This window comes from Gymnodraco acuticeps, unplaced genomic scaffold, assembly GCF_902827175.1.
Source record: "Gymnodraco acuticeps unplaced genomic scaffold, fGymAcu1.1, whole genome shotgun sequence".
Taxonomy (NCBI): Eukaryota; Metazoa; Chordata; class Actinopteri; order Perciformes; family Bathydraconidae; genus Gymnodraco; species Gymnodraco acuticeps.
The window spans coordinates 169301-188948 of NW_022990938.1; the positions used below are offsets into that span (position 1 = coordinate 169301).

A 19648-nucleotide genomic window follows, 5' to 3' on the forward strand; every position below is an offset into this window, starting at 1 on the left:
ATAAGCGCATTTTTAAAACAGTCATTGTCCATGCCGGTTTCAGTTGGATTATTTGTCACAGTTGCTCCGATCAGATCGGTCTCCTCCATTTTCTAGATTATTTACGACTTTTGAATCCACATAAACACATCGGCAAAATCCGGCTTACTTCGAGCATGTGTTTTAAACAGTTTAATCCCTTTGTGAATTGTTTCCACTTCTGCGCCGTCCTTTAATTTCTTCATACAACGGGAATCCAAATGAATGAATCCTGAGTCCAATAACCATCAAAGTCACTCCAATAGTGCTCCTTAATCACGCTTTCATCCTCCTTTAACAAAATACTTCACATTCATCCAGTTTGTGACCGTAGTTGTAGCACTTTGAGAATTTTAAACTTTAATTACAGCTGTTGCGCCCCCCCCTCCGTGTGTGTGTGGGGGGGGGGGGGGAGCGCAACTTCCAACAGGAGTCATTTGGGGAGGCTCTTGGGAAAAAAGGTTGGGAACTCTTGCTCTAGACAGTACAATGATGTAGAGCTGTAACTTAAGCAGCACCAAGTCATACATCTCACCGCTACAACAAGTCTTTGTATTCCCAACAACATATTTAAAAAAAACAAAAACATTACAACGATGATGTAACTTTTAAATAAAGAAAGTGATTTATTTCACCCAACATTTGACAGAAAACACGTTTTTAATCATAAAACAACATCTTTCAACAGAGACCGAAAGTAAAAAAATGGTTTGTTCAAAATTAACACTGTTCATCCACACATGCATGCTGTCCCATGTTCAAGTTGTTGTGGGAATTCAATTCAAGTCCAGCAATTCCAAAAATATAACCGAGTAACCATTCTCTCTCATGGAGCCAATGTGTCAGTAAGATGAGCTGTGATTGGCTGCTGTCTTTATGAGTTTATGACCCGTTGATGGGGTGGTGGAGTCGCACACGGAGGCTTCTGGCTGCCGGACCACCTCGTCCAGCTCGTTGATGAAGTGCCTGAGATCCTCCAGGCATCGCTCGCGGATCTCCCCGAGGTTCTCCCTCAGGGGAACCTGCAGCTGCTTCTCGAGGTTGGCGTCTTTAGCCACCAGCATCTTCACCACCATGCCGAATGTCACGCAGTCCTGCCGGTACACCTGGAAGTGCACAGAAGCAAGTTAGAGTTAAATGTTCCATATCATCCCTTTCCTGTAGTGTGTTATTTTGGTTGTAGGTGCATGTAAGTGCTCTGCAAAGGCTAGAATAAAAAAGTTCTGCTGCAGCACAGGCAGTATGAGAACAATTAAGGCTTTTTTGAACATGAAAGCACGGAGACATGTCACGGTAGAGGCAGAGGATACACAACCTGGAAATGAGCATACACTGGCTTCCTGTCTCCCATCGCATCAACTACAAAATTCTGGTCCTCACCTACAAAGCACTCCACCATCTGGCCCCCCCTTATCTCACAAACCTTCTCACTCCTTATCAACCCCCACGGTCCCTCAGATCCACCGCAGCCGGACTCCTATCCATTCCCACATCCACACTCTGCAGCTTTGGGGACAGAGCCTTCTCAGTGGCAGCTCCTAGGCTCTGGAATTCCCTCCCCCAAGATCTCCGTGACTCTGAGTCCTTCACAGTCTTTCAGTCCCGCCTCAAAACACATCTTTTCAACTCTGTCTACCCATAAGCGCCCCCCCACCCCTCTCAATCAACTTCCTCTTGACTGCCTTTTTACTTACTTGTTTGCCTGTCCTTGTTTGTCTACCCTCCCTCATACTGTAAAGCGTCTTTGACTTGTGAAAAGCGCTATATAAATAAAATGCATTATTATTATTATTATGTCCTCTTAAAAAAAAAAAAAGCTTTGGGCAAAACAAATTCATATTGAATCTTTCCTCTAAGGAAAACACATCTACATCCATTCTCATGTATAGTTTAGGTATTAAAAGTGGGGCTGGGCAATATATATATCGATATTTTATAAGCTAGGAGAATAGACATTGTCATTTGATTTTGTATCTTGTGATATAAGTGTTGTTTTTCCCTCGTTTAAAAACAAAAAGTTATGACATTTTCAGAATTTACCTCGCTGTTTTAGCCGTTCTATTATTGCTTGACCCACTTAATCATTAACTACTACCAATCATTATCAAAATGTTCATGTTGCAAATATTTTGTGAAAGCATTAATATTAAACTAAAACAATAGTCACAGTTTTGATATTGAGGTATTTGGTCAAAAACAAATGCTATCTTTCAAAGAGAGAAATCTGGGCTATCCCCATTACTATTGTGTTACCCTAATGGTCCTGGGGAGGCCAAGGTATCAAGGTATAAAACATATATTGTTATATGATTTCTTTAAATCGCCCAGCCCTACTGAGGAGTGTAAAGAGGTCAAAGCCTATAAAAGAAAACTTTTCACCCCCTCAGTTAGGTTTCTTGTTTCCTTCCTGCCTAACCTGGCGCCTAGGTGTAAATATCCCAGTGTCATTGAGGCCGAGCGGATCATTCTGGTGTCAACACACATCACGCAGTGTCAAAAGATAAACACTTTTCCTCTCAAGTTTAATAAGGGCCCTTTTTATATAGGACAGGGTGGCCCAAGAAGCAATAAAAGCTCCACTTTAGAGGCTCATAACAGGTGTGAGAGGGACAATGAGGAAGAGGTGCTGGAATCTTGTTTGGGAGCTGCCATTTCACACCCAGCCTCAAATGTCTCATAAAAACAATGCAGGGGGTGGGGGCTTTTACATGAAGAGGACTGAGTAGCAAAACACCAGAGGATCGTTTCTGATTCCTGATCATTCACATGAGCTGACAACGTGAAGAAGAGGGAAAATATCCCGGTGTCATAATAGTAGTTCAGTCGTGTTTCTTAATATGTTTATTACGGCCCGTCCACACTACAGCTTCGACAGCTTCAAAAACGGTTTCCAACGCGTCTGCCCATTCACTTTGAATGGGGTGATGTCACTTTTCGCCGAACTGCATTGTGGGAAGCAGAGCGGAGCTTTCCCGGCGTTTCAGGCTGCAAAAGTTGAGCAATGTTCAACTTTTGAAGCTTCTGAAGCTTTCGGTGGAAGCGTCAGCCAATCAAATCATATGCCAGTACAAGCTCTAGCCAATCAAACCGCTGCTTGTGTGTCGGGGGCGGGAGATTCATGTGATTGGTTGTTGGTCGAGCTTCAGACACGCCCAGCTCCAAGCTTTTTTTGAAGCTGTAGTGTGGACGGGCCGTCAGAAGCAGCATATAGCTTGAGTTTGGCGTCTAGGCTCGGGCCTCATCACTCCACAGATTTACAAAGAACATTGAGTGATGATTAGAGAACTATCCCCCGAGCCGACAGGTGGAAGCTGGGGTGGTGGGGGGGCAGGCGAGCAGCAGCAACGTGAAACACAGCAGCAGGAACATGAACGCAGCAATAGCAAGTGAACACAGCATCAGCAGCATAACGAGGCGGAGGCAGGAAGACCTGGCAGCTTCAATAGAGCGGCATGTTTAGGAGAATGTGTTGGGTTGGTTGTAAGAGGGACGACGAGGTGCTTCGCCCCATTACTTTGTCTGTATAGAAAATATTTTGTTTTCCACAGAAAAAGTACCAGATTGGCTGTGGATGGTTGCCACACATATCTAGGCAGGGTCCTTTGCTGCATCGCTCTGCCTTGTTTCCTGTTGTCCCTCCTCTAGTGTAATCTAATAATAGCTTAAAGTGCTCCAAAAATAAACGAGAATTACTGCCTTGCAGCAAAACGCCCATCAAACCGGTCACGTTGCAGTTTAGACATTTGTGTGACTGTGCAAGTGTCTTAATTAGCAGCACATGAGGCCAAACATGAGTTTTGTGAGGTCACAGTGAACTTGATCTTTGACTACCAATTCAGTTCATGATGAGTCCAAGTTGATGTTTGTTCCAGAAGTCATTTAATTCTCTCTAGGGATGGACGGATTACCGTTTCTGTCTAGAGGCGTTATAGAAATACACATCAGGACGTTTTGTAATCCGCCAGTGTGATGCTCTACTTCTCAACAAAAATGCAACAGATTTTAGACACAGCTCAATTTCTCTGGACTGCTGCTCACTCCTCTTTTAGTTTGTCTCCATCTGTCCCTCTACTATTTTCTCTCTAGAAAGTTGCTCTCCATCTTCCCTGACTGAGCGGGAACGTATTACCGCGCTGATACGGCTACTTATCAAGTCGTGCCGCGGGCGGACACAAGAGCACCTCCAATGACGAGGCCTGTGTGTTTATACATGTGCCTGAGAGTGTACAATTAGGCCAGGCCAGGCTGGGTTTCAGTCATTCACCGGATACCAACGCTGGCTTCGATGCTGCGGGGCGTTCAGGCTCGCTGGCTTATTTATAGCTTTTCACTACGTTCCTAGAGCAGAGGGCATGGCCGGAGTGGAGGAGAGATCACAAATAAAGATCTGTTGTCAAACACAGTTTATGTACAGGAGGCAACTTTCCAAAAACCTGCACTGCATGAAAGAAAATGTCCAGCTTAAACGTAAACAAGGGATACTTAACTTTGTTGTTAGGGGGGCCACATTAGAAATAATAGGAGTCCAGGGGCCACTAAGGATTACCGTGGCTTAGCCCAAACATCTGTCTTTGGGAGATAGCGCTGGGCGATATGAATACAATCATATACCACAATGTTTTTCACCAAATACCTCAATGTTAATGAGGTTTTATGACCATATTGTAAGGTAGACCATTAGTGCTTTAACAACACATTTACAGAGAATGTATTCAATAATATGTAATGTGGATTTAATATATAAGCACGCAGAGGCCAATTACAGATCAGCTAGACGGCCTGATACATTCACAAAATGATATCACTTAACTGTTATGCAGCCAAGAAAGCAAAACACTCCTAAATCTAAAACAATATCTTGTACCACAATATTGATACATTTCCCAGACCTAGTGGGATCCTATTCAACAAGCTCCATTAGTGTATGTATGCGTTGTTATGCACTTTGGTACCTTATTAACAATAAAAGTGAAAAGAAAAACTTCCATTGTGGATAAATGTATATTGATTCTGATCATAGAAAGATGGTATCACTGACGGACCAATCAGAACGGGTTCCTCCTAATATTATCTACTTTGCGATTTCACTGAAGACGCTTTCTGGTAAGAGAATTAGATCAGCGCCAACGCATGAGATGAGAGCTTCTTACTGTATTTCCTCCCTCTTGACCCACAGCAAACTCTCAGTGTTGTGTGAACAGTTACAGATCCGGATTGTAACATGAGGACACACGTAGAACATGAGGATACAAACACTTTCAGGAAAGAGTGCTTCAGTAAAATAAACTAATTCTGGGTGTTCCTACACCCCATGTACATTCCTCATGTACAATACATGATGAAGTGGAAGACGTTGCAAAGATCAGACGACCTAAACTGTATGAAACTCAATCCTGTGATAGCCCTACCCTAAATTTAGCAACAACAAATGGTGCGATTCATTTCTTATCACAACCTCAACAGCTGATAACAGATAGTCAATGTTTTTATCAACGTTTATCGTAGGAAGTATCCAATCAAGGGTGCCGACAACTGCTTCTTTGAATACAGGGAAAGTTGTTCCGAGATAACAATGTGCTGAAAATGAACTTCCTGAAGCCCCTCCTTTGTCAGGAAGGAAAAAGGCCAGTGCTTGACTTTGGGTGGGGTCGGTAGAGAACCATCTCTGCCTCTAGAAGCTTCTTAAATGTTCTTTAGCCAGTTAAAGTAAGGGTTAGGAATGACTGTGTGAGCCTGACTGGGGCCTACAGTTCTTCAATCTTTAAAAAATAATAATAAAAGGCTGGAACCGGCTGGTTTTCCATCTTGTAGCGGAATATATTTAGAAACCTCAACAAATGAAATAAAACACCCTTTGTATCACAGCCTGGACTGTGAGGAGTAAAACATAATACCCTTTATTGCCTCCGATGCCTTGTCACTCACTGTAACCAGTTAGTCTGAACTGCAGCCAAAGTCAACTCTGACAATGAGAAGGGGCTTCAGGTTGAATTTCAGCAGACCTATTTCACTTAGCTACACAAACACGCGGCGGTACGACGCGGCGCAGCACGATGTCGGGCCGATGATGGAAACTCCAGTATGGAAAAGTGTAGCGAGTGAGGAGCTACTGGACCGGAGTGTGTTTGTGTCCGTGTGTACAGAAGAGATGGCTAGACCAGATTGGGGGCAGAAAGCCAAACATCTGGACGACACTTGTCAAGACTCTGAACACATCGAGTGCCGATTGTGACACAAACGGCGATTGTTGTTTCAGACCGAAAAAGGAAAGTGTGTCCTGGGCATGGTGGGAAATGAACACCAGCCTCCAGACTTGGGCTACGACATTTTCCAGTTTGTTTTGTCTGCCATTTTGCCAGGTAACTAACCATTATGCGAGGCGATTCTCACAGGTTTTAATCAGTGTTTATATAAAAGGGTTTAAAAAAGGGTAAAAAGTCTCTACATCAAAAATCTGAAATACTTTCGGGGTCGTCCATTCATATTTATTTAAAAAAAAGAACGTATCAACATATTGACCAGGAAATAATTGAGATGTATGGTATTTTGTTGTATCTGCTCTTTTAAATACACAGATTTTATGTACATTTAATTATGTCTTTTTTGTTTTATATGGAAGAGCTACATGGGACAATTTGTATTGAAACTTTTTTATGATGAATTATTATTACCACCAATCCAATGAATAAAATTAACTCTCCGGCTCCGTTAACAAAAATTAGCAATGTCTATCTATATAATGTAAATCTCGTATAGTGGTAGGGGAACCCTGCTGTTTACCCGGGCGACATATTGGCTCAAATGATTGGTGACAGTCTTATGCAACAACAAATCAAATGTAAACACAACGGGGGATATCGAGGTCAGCGGAAAAGATCATGGTTCTGTGCACACGTGATACGCTAAGTCGATAACGTAATTATCCTGCCAGGTCTAGTAGTGTGTGAGAGAAACACAGCTGACTGAGGCGAGGTCCCAGACGACGTACATGAAAGTGTTCTGGAAATCACAAAGACCAAAGCGGAGGAAAATAACTGCTGATAATCATCTGGATCTGCTGACACTTCCAAAGAAACTTCATATCCCTGAGAAAATGGATTACACAGTTTGCACAATCATCTCATGACTACATTTGAAGATGAAAGCAAAAGGAGCATACTGAAAATGGAAACACGATAATAACCTAAAGGGTCAGTGTATTTTTTAGTCATTGGATTTTCTTTCAGTGGATATTAAAACTTAGTTTTAAAATGGAAAAATGGTCATGACAAAAAGGGATTTACTAAATAAAAAAACGGGATGATTTTCATTTTCTACTTCTCAAAAATAAAAATAAAACCACTAGTAAACAGAAACAAAAACAAAACCCTGTTTTATCATATTCTGCTACCGGAAGTTGTCTTAGAAAATAAGAGCGCAGATGAGGACAGTCCTGTCAACCCAGTCTCACAAAAAAACTTGTAATAGCTACGTTGGTCCTAAAGACTATTCTCGACATGTGTCTTGCTAATCGTTTTGCCTAATCTGTACCATATGACAATCGAAACAAATTAAACTACCACAGCATAGCTCGAGTGACGCGAGGAGACGCAGGTGTGGAGAAAGAGACTATAAAACAGGCCAGAAGCTGCAGCGTAGGCAACCCTATAGGCTCTGTGGGGGCGCAGTGTGTGCTCCAGGGCAGAGCTGGCTGGGGTTTAATGGTCCCAGTAAAGCAGCGGTGGTGCTCACTGCCTTCATTAGATAACTGAGCAGAGCTGAAACCTCGGGCCCCGGGGCGGTTTGAGCTCCGTTGAGCCCTCGATTTATTGTACGCACAAATCTATACCATGCCTGAGCTTTACTTGTGTTTCTGTTTTCGTTTATGTGTTCCTGTAACGTACATTAGCCTAGCGTTTCTAAATCCGTGTGTGTAAACAATAGAGGGTTGTACTGTTGAGCTATGCAGGATATTAAACCGGTGTAAGGGTTTAATGAGCAGTTGTTGCACAAAGAGGAAAACCGAGATGCATTTAACAACCAAATTCGCCAGAGAGTGAACCATCATTCTGCTGTGAGACAGATAGCTGGTAGCGGTGAACATTGGTGTACCCATCACTGTGAGTGGAGGATTATTAGGCGGTCTTATTAGGACCATAACAACAGATGGATGTTCCAGAAAAGCATATCCAGAGAAATAATCCAGAAGAGAGACTAGATCACCGTAAGGGATTGTGCAGAGGGTACAGTATGTCTCACGCGTGAACCAAGATTGTAAAGCGCTTTGAGAGATCAAAAATAGCTATATTGAAACACACATCATTTACCAATACCACATATATTTAGTTTCTAAACAAATGATTCATAAATACCAGTTCATTCCGTATCCAACCAAACTAGTGTATTTTCTTTTATGAGCTCATGGTGAGTTTACAGAGAACAGTGTTTCTACTCTTTTCTAGTTCATTTCCCAGGAGATATTTAGTGGTGATGAAGTTGGTATTGCAGGCAGAGATTGAGCCATACTCTAATAACTCTCTGTGGAAGTTTGGGCACAGATTATCTTTGAAATAATCTTTTATAAACTTGGAATTCATGCCAAATGACATGAAAAGCATTTCACTTAAAGGTCACCTATCATGCTATTTTTAAGCAATAGCATAAGTCTCAGATAAATACAAATATATAAAAAACATGTCTATGAAGTGTTTTGCTCAAACAGATCACCCATTCTAGCCATGCCTCATATCCCTCTATTTCACTTCCTGTTTCAAAAGTGCTGATTTGGGTATAAAGCTTTTTTTTTTTTAAAAAGATTTTAAAAAAAGGAGGGGTCTGAGCTCATGCGGGACCCGGCAGCTACTGTCTAAACTAAATGCTGCCGTGATGAAACGCCATATCATGGATTATCAAGGATTGTTTCTGAAACAGTATGAAGCTCAAAGGCTTTCTCTCTTGCCGGTTATACCACAAGGTGAGTTCCTTTTTACTTCCTGCTTCTTCACACACATGCTCTCCAGTACAGGTTAGCTCTGAGTGTTAGCGATGCTAATGTAAACACCGACCATATTACGTTCAAAACAGTCGGGCATTGTTTCTGATAGCAACGTTTCTGATTGGGCCGTGGGTCCACATTTCAGATATCACGTCATATCGGACGCAAATCTGGATCAGCTCCGTTGTAGCCCCGTTTTTAGAGATTTGGGTACGGAGGAAAAGAGGGTTTTATTTTCTGACGCTGCACATATTTATTTATAAAAGACATCAAAAAGTGCATAGGTCCCCTTTAAATGTGAGGCTACCGCTAGAAAACATTACATGTCATGTTATGGTCCTGTTGACAAAGCCCTGCTACAACAGGCCTAAAGTTAAGATGTAAATTGGGCAGTACCTTCTCTATATCCTGAGCTTTAGCTGAGATGGCCCTCGCTCGCCGCTCCTGGAAGTTGTCCGGTGACAGCTTTTGGCATTCCTCCACGACGGGAGTCACCAGCGGCTCCTCTTTGTCTCCTTCTGGGGCGTGGTTATCCTCCTGGAAAGGTAGAAGGACAACCGGGTGATTCACTGTCTAAGGAAGACTCAGAGAGGTGAGCACAATTATTATGATTAAGCAACTGCCACAGCATGGGGAAAGTCAGGAAAGTAATGCCATATAACTACAGAAGTGACAATAAAAAAATAAAACTAAACATATAATAGGAAAACAATGACAGGACTTAGGTCAGCAACTTCTAGCAACTTCTATCCATTCACATAGAGCCAGCGCAACCTGACCTACTGACTGTTTAACGTCCCGGCAAAGATGTGTGTGATGAGGCGTACCAATAGATGAAGCTCAGAATTACAGGAGTAAAGCCCGAGTTGCTGAAAAGCCCGAGTATACGCTGAGAAAGTTGGGTGCTGTGGATTTCTACTACTGTACTCGACAAATTGGGAATCCATTGAAATTACATCGATTTATATGCTTTCAAATCTGCACACGGATCTTATTACTTATAAACTACGACTAAAACCTGGCTTAACATTGCACTCATTTTGCAAAGTAAATTGTAGAATGTGATGTTTTTATTTCTTAATAATGGGAAATGGGGCCAGGCAAGGCCAAGATGAGACTGTCTAATGGATAGCCTGGAAACTCTATCACCCATAAGTATTACTGTGAGAGTCAAAAGAAAGCGCAAAGGGGAGAAATGAGGCCAATTTGGATCAACGCTCAATTTCTTTTGCTCATTTCCTGATTCTATTAGAGTTTGAAGGCCAGGGAGCAGAGCTGCCCAGCCATGACTAAGGTCCGGTCATACATTAAAGGGAAACGGGCCGCGGACTAAGTCATTAAATCTCCAGATGAACGAGGGGAGAAAAATCGCAGGGGATGGTACATCGCAATGTCTGAGTGTGGTCGGAGATGAAAAAAGCAAGACTGATGAAAGCACCATCCAATTATTCCTCCGTCTGATTCTCTCCCTGAAGCTATGCTTGGGAGGACTACGCCTGTACGTTTGTCAGAGTTCCTTAGACTCTGAGAATATATCTGTCTGAGTCTTTCACTTCAACGGGCTGGGCACAGCGTCATCAATATGAAGCTATACAAAAGGCACACAAATCCAATCCAATCAGGATGGATTAACTCTTCCTACCTGCACAGGAACCACCGGCGGAAAATAGCAATTTGCTAAAAACCATTACATCTTTCATTGTTCTATCTATTCGTTGTGCATTGTCCCTGTTCAAATGAAGAAACACAACGTATACATGGATGTTTAAAGAGGTTTTTGGACCTAAAGTTCTTGCAAATTGATCTGGTCATTCTGGAACTGACCAACATTTTACTGCTTTAACAAATTATTTCATACTCTTCCACCGTGGTAGAAGAACAGCAGCAATCCGAGTGGGATCTAACCAACACATGTTTATGAGCTCGTTGATCTAACTTGCCCTGATCCTCTGTCTTTACCTTCAAGGAAACCATGATGGAAATCCAAAAAGGAAGCTAAATTAAAAAAGGCATTCAGCCAATTCGTTTTTGGTACATTTAACTCGTGAATTGAAACCTCATGGTGACGCTACAGGAAAAGTCAGGGGAACATCAACCGCTCAATTTTCAATAACATCCATGTCCGTCGGAAATATCATCCGTTTTTTATTTTTTATTATCTCATCCTAAAAGACATACTTGTCATTGTTAGCACGAAGTATGGCCGAAATATTTAGTTTTGTAACATCACAGTAGTCTTGACCTGTGACCACAAAATTCTAAATGTCAAGAGTCGGATTGGACTTTTGTGTCAAACAAATTCCTTCCATAGAAAACATAAAGCCCCAGCTATGGCTTTCCCCAGCATGGAGGCATGGAAAACAGTAGACTCACCGACGCTGTACCCCTAAATATATCACAATAACTAAACTTCTGAAAGGACAACTGGTTTATAACCCCTGTGATCCTCGGGCTGCTTGTGTTCCCTGTTAGCATCCCATGATCTCAGTAATCATCTCGGTGGGTAAATGTCATACTGTAATGAAAGAGTCTGCCTTGTACAGCGATGCATCACTTTGGTGACCTTTTCAGTTACAGGGCATGCGCTCCACCCGCTACGCCACCATGGCTCGAAGCTGCTCTTTAGACCCCCCCCCCCCCCCCCCCTCTTCTGTCTGGGATGGCTCCAGAGAGCCTGCGAGTGTGTTTGTTGAATCCCCACAGCAGGCAGCGGCCGGGGCCATAAGTGCAAGCTTGAGAGGGGGGCACAGTGCAGGCCTTTCATCTCGGCCAAGGTTACGGGTTTGTGCCCCCAGAACACAAAAAACAATGCACCACAGGCTAGATCAAACACAGCAGCAGTGTGTGTGTGTGTGGAGGGGTGGGGCACTTTGTAAAACTTTCATCACAGCTGGATGGTGGTGGGTGGCACTAACTAAAGTGCACATAAGGAGGAGGGGACTATGTTTTTACGCATCTTGTAATTTCGAGAGTATAAAGCAAGTGCATGGATTTGCAGCTGTCGCCCACTTGAGAAGACGACTCAGGAAAAAATTATTAAAACATTCTAATTACCTCCAGCGTGCTCTGAGAAAGATCAGAGGGCTGCTAATGGGATAAATAACGAGCCTGCTTTGACATTAAAGCGGCATTTAAGGATCGTTTTATGGGCTTTCTGATCAAAGAGCACATCAGGAGAAAGAAGGAGCAGTACAGTTTACAAACGAGGGTTTAAATGCTTCAGAATGGACGGCAAACTGCGTAACTCAGTATTATTCGACCAATCTAAATCATCTGAAATAAATGTGACACTGTAGTTTTTCTACTCGACAGTCACAGCTGCAAAACACAGCATGTTGCTCTTCAACAGAAAAAGGAAGCGATTGTTCATTGTAAACGGTCCATCGAGTTCCACAGGGACTTCTCCTGGCTTTGCGGCTTAGATCATATGATAACGCTGCGACTCGAGCTACCGAGTTAGCCTCTTCCCTTCTGGGTGGCCGGGGCCAGACGCATCGCTCCTAATCACATCTGATTCTATTTACACTCCTCTGCGTAGTTGGAGATGGATGATAGCAGCCAAACAGGCAGGAGATATCTACATTAAAGACTCACTTTTTTTAAAAACACTTTAAAAAGGAAGCACGGCTCGTACTTTCGTAGATACCCCTCTTTCCCCCTGCAGCACTACAACTCCTGTGATTGAAGTCTGCTTACAGCACAGGTAAACAAAGCACAGGCCCGATGGCTTTTACGCGCTGTGCGACGGCCACTTTAAAACCCATTAACATACTTCAATGCAACTAAACACTTATTAGAAGGATGGCATTTAAGACGTTCCAGATGCATCCTGCTGTAGTGACAAAAGGCGGGATGTATAATAAACAAAAAGGGGCTTTTTTTGGACCGAATTGCTATTAGTAACAGAAGACACGTTTGAAAAGAAGCATAAAAGGCTTGTTTTGTTTTTTTGTGAAGCAGTAGTTCGTTACCTTGACTGATATTGCGCTGACTGGGGAGCCTTCTCTCGACAGGCCAGGGATTTTGTCTGGAGAGAGAAAGAGACAAAACAAAGTGTGACACATATGTGATAAAGAAGATTTAGAATGGAGAAAATGACAGGAAGCAGTGGAAGAAGACAATTAGTAGGTTTGGGAAGTATTCAGTGTAAGTAAGGGCTGATGTTTGCTTCCAGGATCCACACAGGTACCTAGGCTAGAACAATCAGGAAACACATGGTTCACAAATCACGCTCCGAAGTGAAAAGATTCAACGTGACTTTTACAAATTCCCTCTCATCTATCAGACACCTCGTATCGCTTTCCTTTCCTCCTTTTCTTTTCTCAAGCGAGTATTCTAACCAAGGCTTTGTGCAATCCAGTCTGGAAGCTTCAGGGGTATCCATCAGACATCCTATCCCCTCTCCCTCTCGCTCCACACACGACCTGGTGGCATCTTTACGAGGCCTGACAAAGTGGCAGGCGGAGCGGGGAGTGATCCGGCTTCTGGACACATTACAAACACTCCTTCTCTCTCGGGTTACCCACACCGGGAATAGGTTGAGTTTAACGATTGTAACCTTTGTATGTTTCGGAAACAAACCCACTGCATGGAATTTCATCTCGCTTTCATTCATTTGTAAGGCAACAATAATAAAAAAAAGAATCACTTGAAAGACAGGCAGGGGCTATATTACATACAGTATGATGGCGGAGGTACATTGGATTGTTTATGTTGAGGCATCCATGGAAATAACATTATTTTTAATGCACTTGTACATTTTGTGAGTTTAAGCTCTTATGCTTAACATAGACTTCAGATGAGTTGAATAAACAGTTTTTTAACTACTCTGTCTATTTGGGTGTCTCGGTTTCAACAGGGGACGTTTCATTGTGATATCTATGAGTTAAAACTATTGACGTTATTCTCCTTGTGTGCTGAAAATGTATGGAATGTAACGATACACATTTTCAAAATTCTTTTTCTGAACCTAGTAAAAACATCTCCCCTTCAGTGGCCCTTACACACACCAAACTGAATGAGTATATTGTTCATACATCATGTTTAGCCTGATTAATAAAACATTTTATTCCCTAACACATGGCAAAAGTATATGGCGAATGAAAGTAGTTCAAGGTTTATGGAGTAATATTTAAAAAATCCAAAATACTGTGTGTAAAAAGCTTTTGACTCTAAAATGTCAACAACAAAATACAACCAGCATTAAACAAGGTTTAGAGTTATGGAAGTGAATGCAAACATATTTAATAGGATTATACCTCATTGGAATATTTAAACAGGACAAACACAAAATGATGACCTTAAAGCAAGTAATCTACTTACGGGGGTGTTTCCTTTCAAATATAGATTTCTGAGGAAACAAACCAACTGCTTTTCTATTGGTCTACACGATAACTATACTGAACTGTACTTACCGGAGATCTTGCTGTGAGAATAAGTCTCTTCACATCCTGTAGGAAGACCAAATCGTAAGGTCACTGACCGTGTACACAATACCTACACTCTCCCTTATCCAATAGCCATCCATCAAGCACACTCTCTGCCCCGATGCTTCACTAAAATATGTTCAACGGTGCTTTGCTCAGGTTCTCAGAGGTTACCACCATGCATCATATACATTGAGGCAACCGAGGCTTACTTTGCCACGTAAGCATGACGACCGCTTGCCAGTCTAAAAGGGTCCATTACAAATGTCAAAAAAGGAGATGGCAGCAATGAAGATGGTAGGAGAGCTGAAGGAAAGGGTTTGCTCGGAGGGTTTAGGTATACAAAGCATACAAATAAACAAATGCGTAAGCTAGCAAGTTCAGTTCATCTTAGATTTGTTGCCGACATGCTGCGAAATTAGTCATGTAAAACTTGAAAGGCTGCACATGTCCAGTGTCAGGAACAGAAAATACAAATCTAAGATTCAATCAGGCAGAGTGGTGCAGGAATGAGTCCTACGACCCGAAAATGAGTCAGCATTTCTCAACTTTTCTTATTTGAAGTCACTTTTTTTTAAATGCGTTTTTGCCATAGACTGTATATATAAAGGTTTTTGCTTAGATGTCTGAAATACGGTCTGTGGTTAACACTCTATTGAGGGTTTCACAGGTTGAGGGGCCCTTTGCTTTTAGCTCATCACTGCACCACTTTACTAAGACTATCCAAGTATGCAGTTTGCCAAATGCCAGCATATGAAGAGGGACATAGAGCTTTAATATTAACTGTAATATGTACAGTTCCTGCACAAAGCCTTATTATTAAAATGCGTCAATGCCAGAGCAGATGCACACTGTCTGATAACCAAAGGGGGAATAATGTAGGATTACATAAAGCATATCTTATGATTTAGTCTGGACAATTACTTTAAAATGTCTACATGCATCTGCAAGGTTAGCATATGTTATGTCATATTTACAGATCAGTGTAGGAAGCAAGGAAGATGCTACCGCAGAGGAACCCATTACAGTCACCACTAGCTACTAGTGAACAAACAGAATTCTGTGCGACGAACTTCAGACCTGGGTGAAATAACTTCCGGGTCATTTCGGAGTTTATTATAGCTAGAAAACTTAAGGGCAATTATTTAACCGAGGTTCATTTGTTTGATTATCTTCTATAGGTTTAAAGCTTTTGCAGGCCCTTAAGTCTGTCCTCCATCCTTGTATCCTTCTCCAAACTTAGTGTCAGTAATAGGAGGCCACAACATTTCCTTCTGACAGGACAAGGATGCAAGGAGACGAGAGGAAGAGAAGATTTGCTTATTGTCACCCAAGTCTGAGCTTGTTTCAAATGGCTTTATGTACAGACCCAAAGTTTCATGTCCAATCTGTTGAGGATAGAGCGCCCCCCAGGGGGGCTCAGCTAGACCTGCAGGACCCTCTGGAACGTCCACACCTGAAAAGCCGGTCACCCACATTACGAGTTAAAGGAGGAAGCAGTCAAATAATAGAGGAACATGAAGACAGTAAATGCATGTTTTGGGAGGGATTGTCCTGAATTTCAAACGTTGATGTTGTGCGTCTTTCTCCTGCCCCCCCCCACTCTTCCCCGATTTATTTATTTTGTATATAATGTATTAATTATTATTATTTATAAAAGGGTATTGTTATTTATTATATAATCATTATTACTATAATATTATTTTACCTTTTTCAATTTTGTAACTTTTTAATGATTATTATATAATTCTTTAAACAAAAGAATTATATAACAATACCACACATTTATAAATGATCCTAATTAATGAATTACTATTATAATATTTTATTTTACCATTAGTATTTCTATTTAAATTTATTTAGTACATTTTTAATGATTATTATTTATACAATATACATTATTTTCTATGACAATCTTTCTTTCTTGTCTTCACTCTCCTCTCCATCTGCATCCAAGTTAAGATACATTTGTGTATGTATTTTCTATATATGAGAGCAAGTACTGTACATGTATGTGTATTTAGATATCGTTACACATGTACGTGTATTTAGATATCGTTACACATGTACGTATATTTAGATATCGTTACACATGTACGTATATTTAGATATCGTTACACATGTACGTATATTTAGATATCGTTACACATGTACGTATATTTAGATATCGTTACACATGTACGTGTATTTAGATATCGTTACACATGTACGTATATTTAGATATCGTTACACATGTACGTATATTTAGATATCGTTACACATGTACGTATATTTAGATATCGTTACACATGTACGTATATTTAGATATCGTTACACATGTACGTGTATTTAGATATCGTTACACATGTATGTGTATTTAGATATCGTTACACAGGTACGTATATTTAGATATCGTTACACATGTACGTGTATTTAGATGTCGTTACACATGTATGTCTTGTGTGATACCCCATAGCCTTTGGGTATGCCTAAGTCACTAAGTCTTGATCAAACACATCACACTAGACGCTTATAACTTAAATGTTATATTTTGCTGCATGTCCCTTTAAAAAAGTTCTTAACAAATAATTTTGAGGGGAATTTCTTGTTGTTTGTTTTTAACTTGTGATGTGTCATTTTGTAAAGCAATATGAGCTGCATGTGTAAGCTTTATTATTATTATTATATTTCCCCTTGTGCCGAGATGGACAGAGGTTTTAGGAGAGCTCTACACTGCATAAGGGAGTTGGGTGGGGAGGCTCTATACTGCGTTAAGGGTGGGGGGGGGGGGGGGGGGGGGGGGGGAGGGGGTCTCTACGGGATCTACATACTCTTGCCTTGCTGTGAGGGGAACGGCAGGCTCTTGGCTCGGTCCGGGGAGTATCCTCTGCTGCTGACGCTGGAGCCCGAGCGGCTGTGGGGGGAGCGGGCCACCTCGCGGCGCACCGGGGAGCGATCCCTGGGGGGGGGGAACGGGGCGGCCTTCCTCCTGAAGAGGTCTCTGTCCTCCCTGGGAGAAGCAGAGGGGAATTATTTGAATAGTCGGATTATTCTCAGTGTTTTTTCTAAATGTTAACAGGGACAGTTTCATCCCACAGGCCATAAGACTGTTAACACACCTGGACCTTTGAAAGCACATCCATAACATTCATCTGTCTGCAACTTATATATATATATCAATATCCCAATTACTTGTATATAGACTATTCTGCACTATTTCTATTCTATAGTGTTTTATTGTGTTGCACTGTTGGAGGAGCCTGTGACCTAAGAATGTCCTCATCATAACTACACTGTAGCTGTGAACATTACATTACATTTAGCTGACGCTTTTATCCAAAGCGACTTACAATAAGTACATTCGACCAGGAAGACACAACCTTGAAGAAAACACAAGTGACAATAAAAGCCTTGAACCTTGAAGATCCTCCAGATGCAACAACCAGTGCGTGAATATAACCAAGTACACTTTACTGCAGTACTGTACTTTGAGGTAGGGCTCATTATTTGGGTCAATAATTGATATCACGATTATTAACAACGATTATCCATTTACTTTGAAAACATCCATTTATTGAAAAAAAAAAGTGAACTGTATGTTTTAACAGTTTACCTGAACTTTAAGTATAACTCAACTGAAAAACCAATAAAAAAATGTTTTTTAAACAAATACATTTAAAAATTAAAGATAAAATCGTTTTATTTCGATTATGTTGTTTTCATAATCGTTGCAAGCCAAGATCGTAATTGCGATTAAAATACGATTCATTGAGCAGCCCTACTTTGAGGTACTTGTAGTTTCCCGAGTGTTCGTGCCACTTTCTACATTTCAGAGGGAATATAAAGCATGTTTTGCTGCATTAATCTGACAGCTTGAGTTTCTTTGCCAATTTAGAGTTTCAACACAAAATAATGCATAAAATACGTTGGTTTCTTATAAATTGCACGACCCAGCAATATATATAGGCCTACAAGTAATATAATTAGACACTTAATCAAATTTGCTTATTGACAGAATTTATTTCATTTTTTCCCCAGCTACTCAAATGTGAAGACTTTTTCTACATCGAGTACTTTCAATTTTGTAACACTTTGAGATAATTTTCCTTATACTTTAAATTACATTTTCAATGCAGGACTTTTTGACTTGTAACAGACTTAAGCATTAGTCAAGTGAGTCTGAATACTTTAACAACCACAAAAGTTTGAGAGAATCTAAAACACTTTTTATTTGTTGGTTCCAGTGCCTACACAGTACAACACTGCCATCTAGCATCAAGGCCTTGACATAGGACATGTTTAATGCTGACCATTTATACCAGGTGTTTTCACACTTCCTTTCTGACATCAGCATTTATGGCTGCCATGAATAAACCACATGAACTTGGGCTACGCAGGGTTAGCATGCACTCACTCGTACCCTCTGTCTAGGTTGAGGATGGCCTGCACCAGCGTGTCCTCTCCGCTCTCGGGCAGCGACCGGGGGGCCGGGTAGAGGCCTTGGTTCCGTGCGCTGTGAGGTTGTGGTGGACGGGCGCTGAGGGAATAAACACACATATGGGAGGTCAGCTGCATTCTGTACAACATGGCATGCCTGAGAGGAAGATAAGGCAGAGTTTTGTTTTGTAAATATTGCAACAAAAGCAGTTTACCCAAACTCCAGAGGCCTTCCTGGGAGGGGCTCTTCCCTGGGAACTCTGTAAGGATACTCCTCCTATACAATACAACAAAAAAGCCCTTAATTGTGAGTGTGCATATAAAACCATTAATATTAGAACAGCTAGGTAGTTGCAATATGTCTGCAGCGACTGTTAGTGTAAATTAATATGTACAGTAAGTAACTCTGGTACAAATATTAGTATCAATAGTAATCTTAATTAAAAAGGGTTTATAAAATAACAAAACATTCACAAATATCTACAAGTTTGATAACAGGGGCAAAGGCTAATATTTCAGACTTTTTTACCTATATTTGATATTTTTCTGCTATGGAATATTCTGTTTGCACATTTATCGTCCCGTTCAAATTAAGCTCATTAAGAAAGTGAAATGCTCCTTCTCAGTTGTGGAAGTTTCTTTCTATTCAATTATGTTCATAGGTAAGAAGAAAGACCCTTTTCATACATTTTAAGGCCTCATCGCCACTTCGAGTTTTAACTGGTTACCTTGGCGACACACTTTACCTCACATTGACTATATACAGTCAATTGTCTTTCCTCCTTATCTTCCAACCATTTGGACGCAGACTTGC

The 19648-nt window shown here is 41.2% G+C and overlaps 1 protein-coding gene across 1 annotated transcript; it reads right to left on the bottom strand.

The window, feature by feature from the left end:
- Positions 1-620: 620 nt before the first annotated feature.
- On the bottom strand, positions 621-19111 carry pphln1 (periphilin 1; the record flags this gene model as incomplete). The annotated part of the gene is given in 7 exon segments (XM_034234287.1): positions 621-1124; positions 9389-9529; positions 12964-13019; positions 15788-15874; positions 17229-17407; positions 18812-18934; positions 19050-19111. Coding segments are annotated over 7 exon segments (912 nt in total), but the record flags the coding sequence as incomplete, so codon positions are not given.
- Positions 19112-19648: the final 537 nt, after the last annotated feature.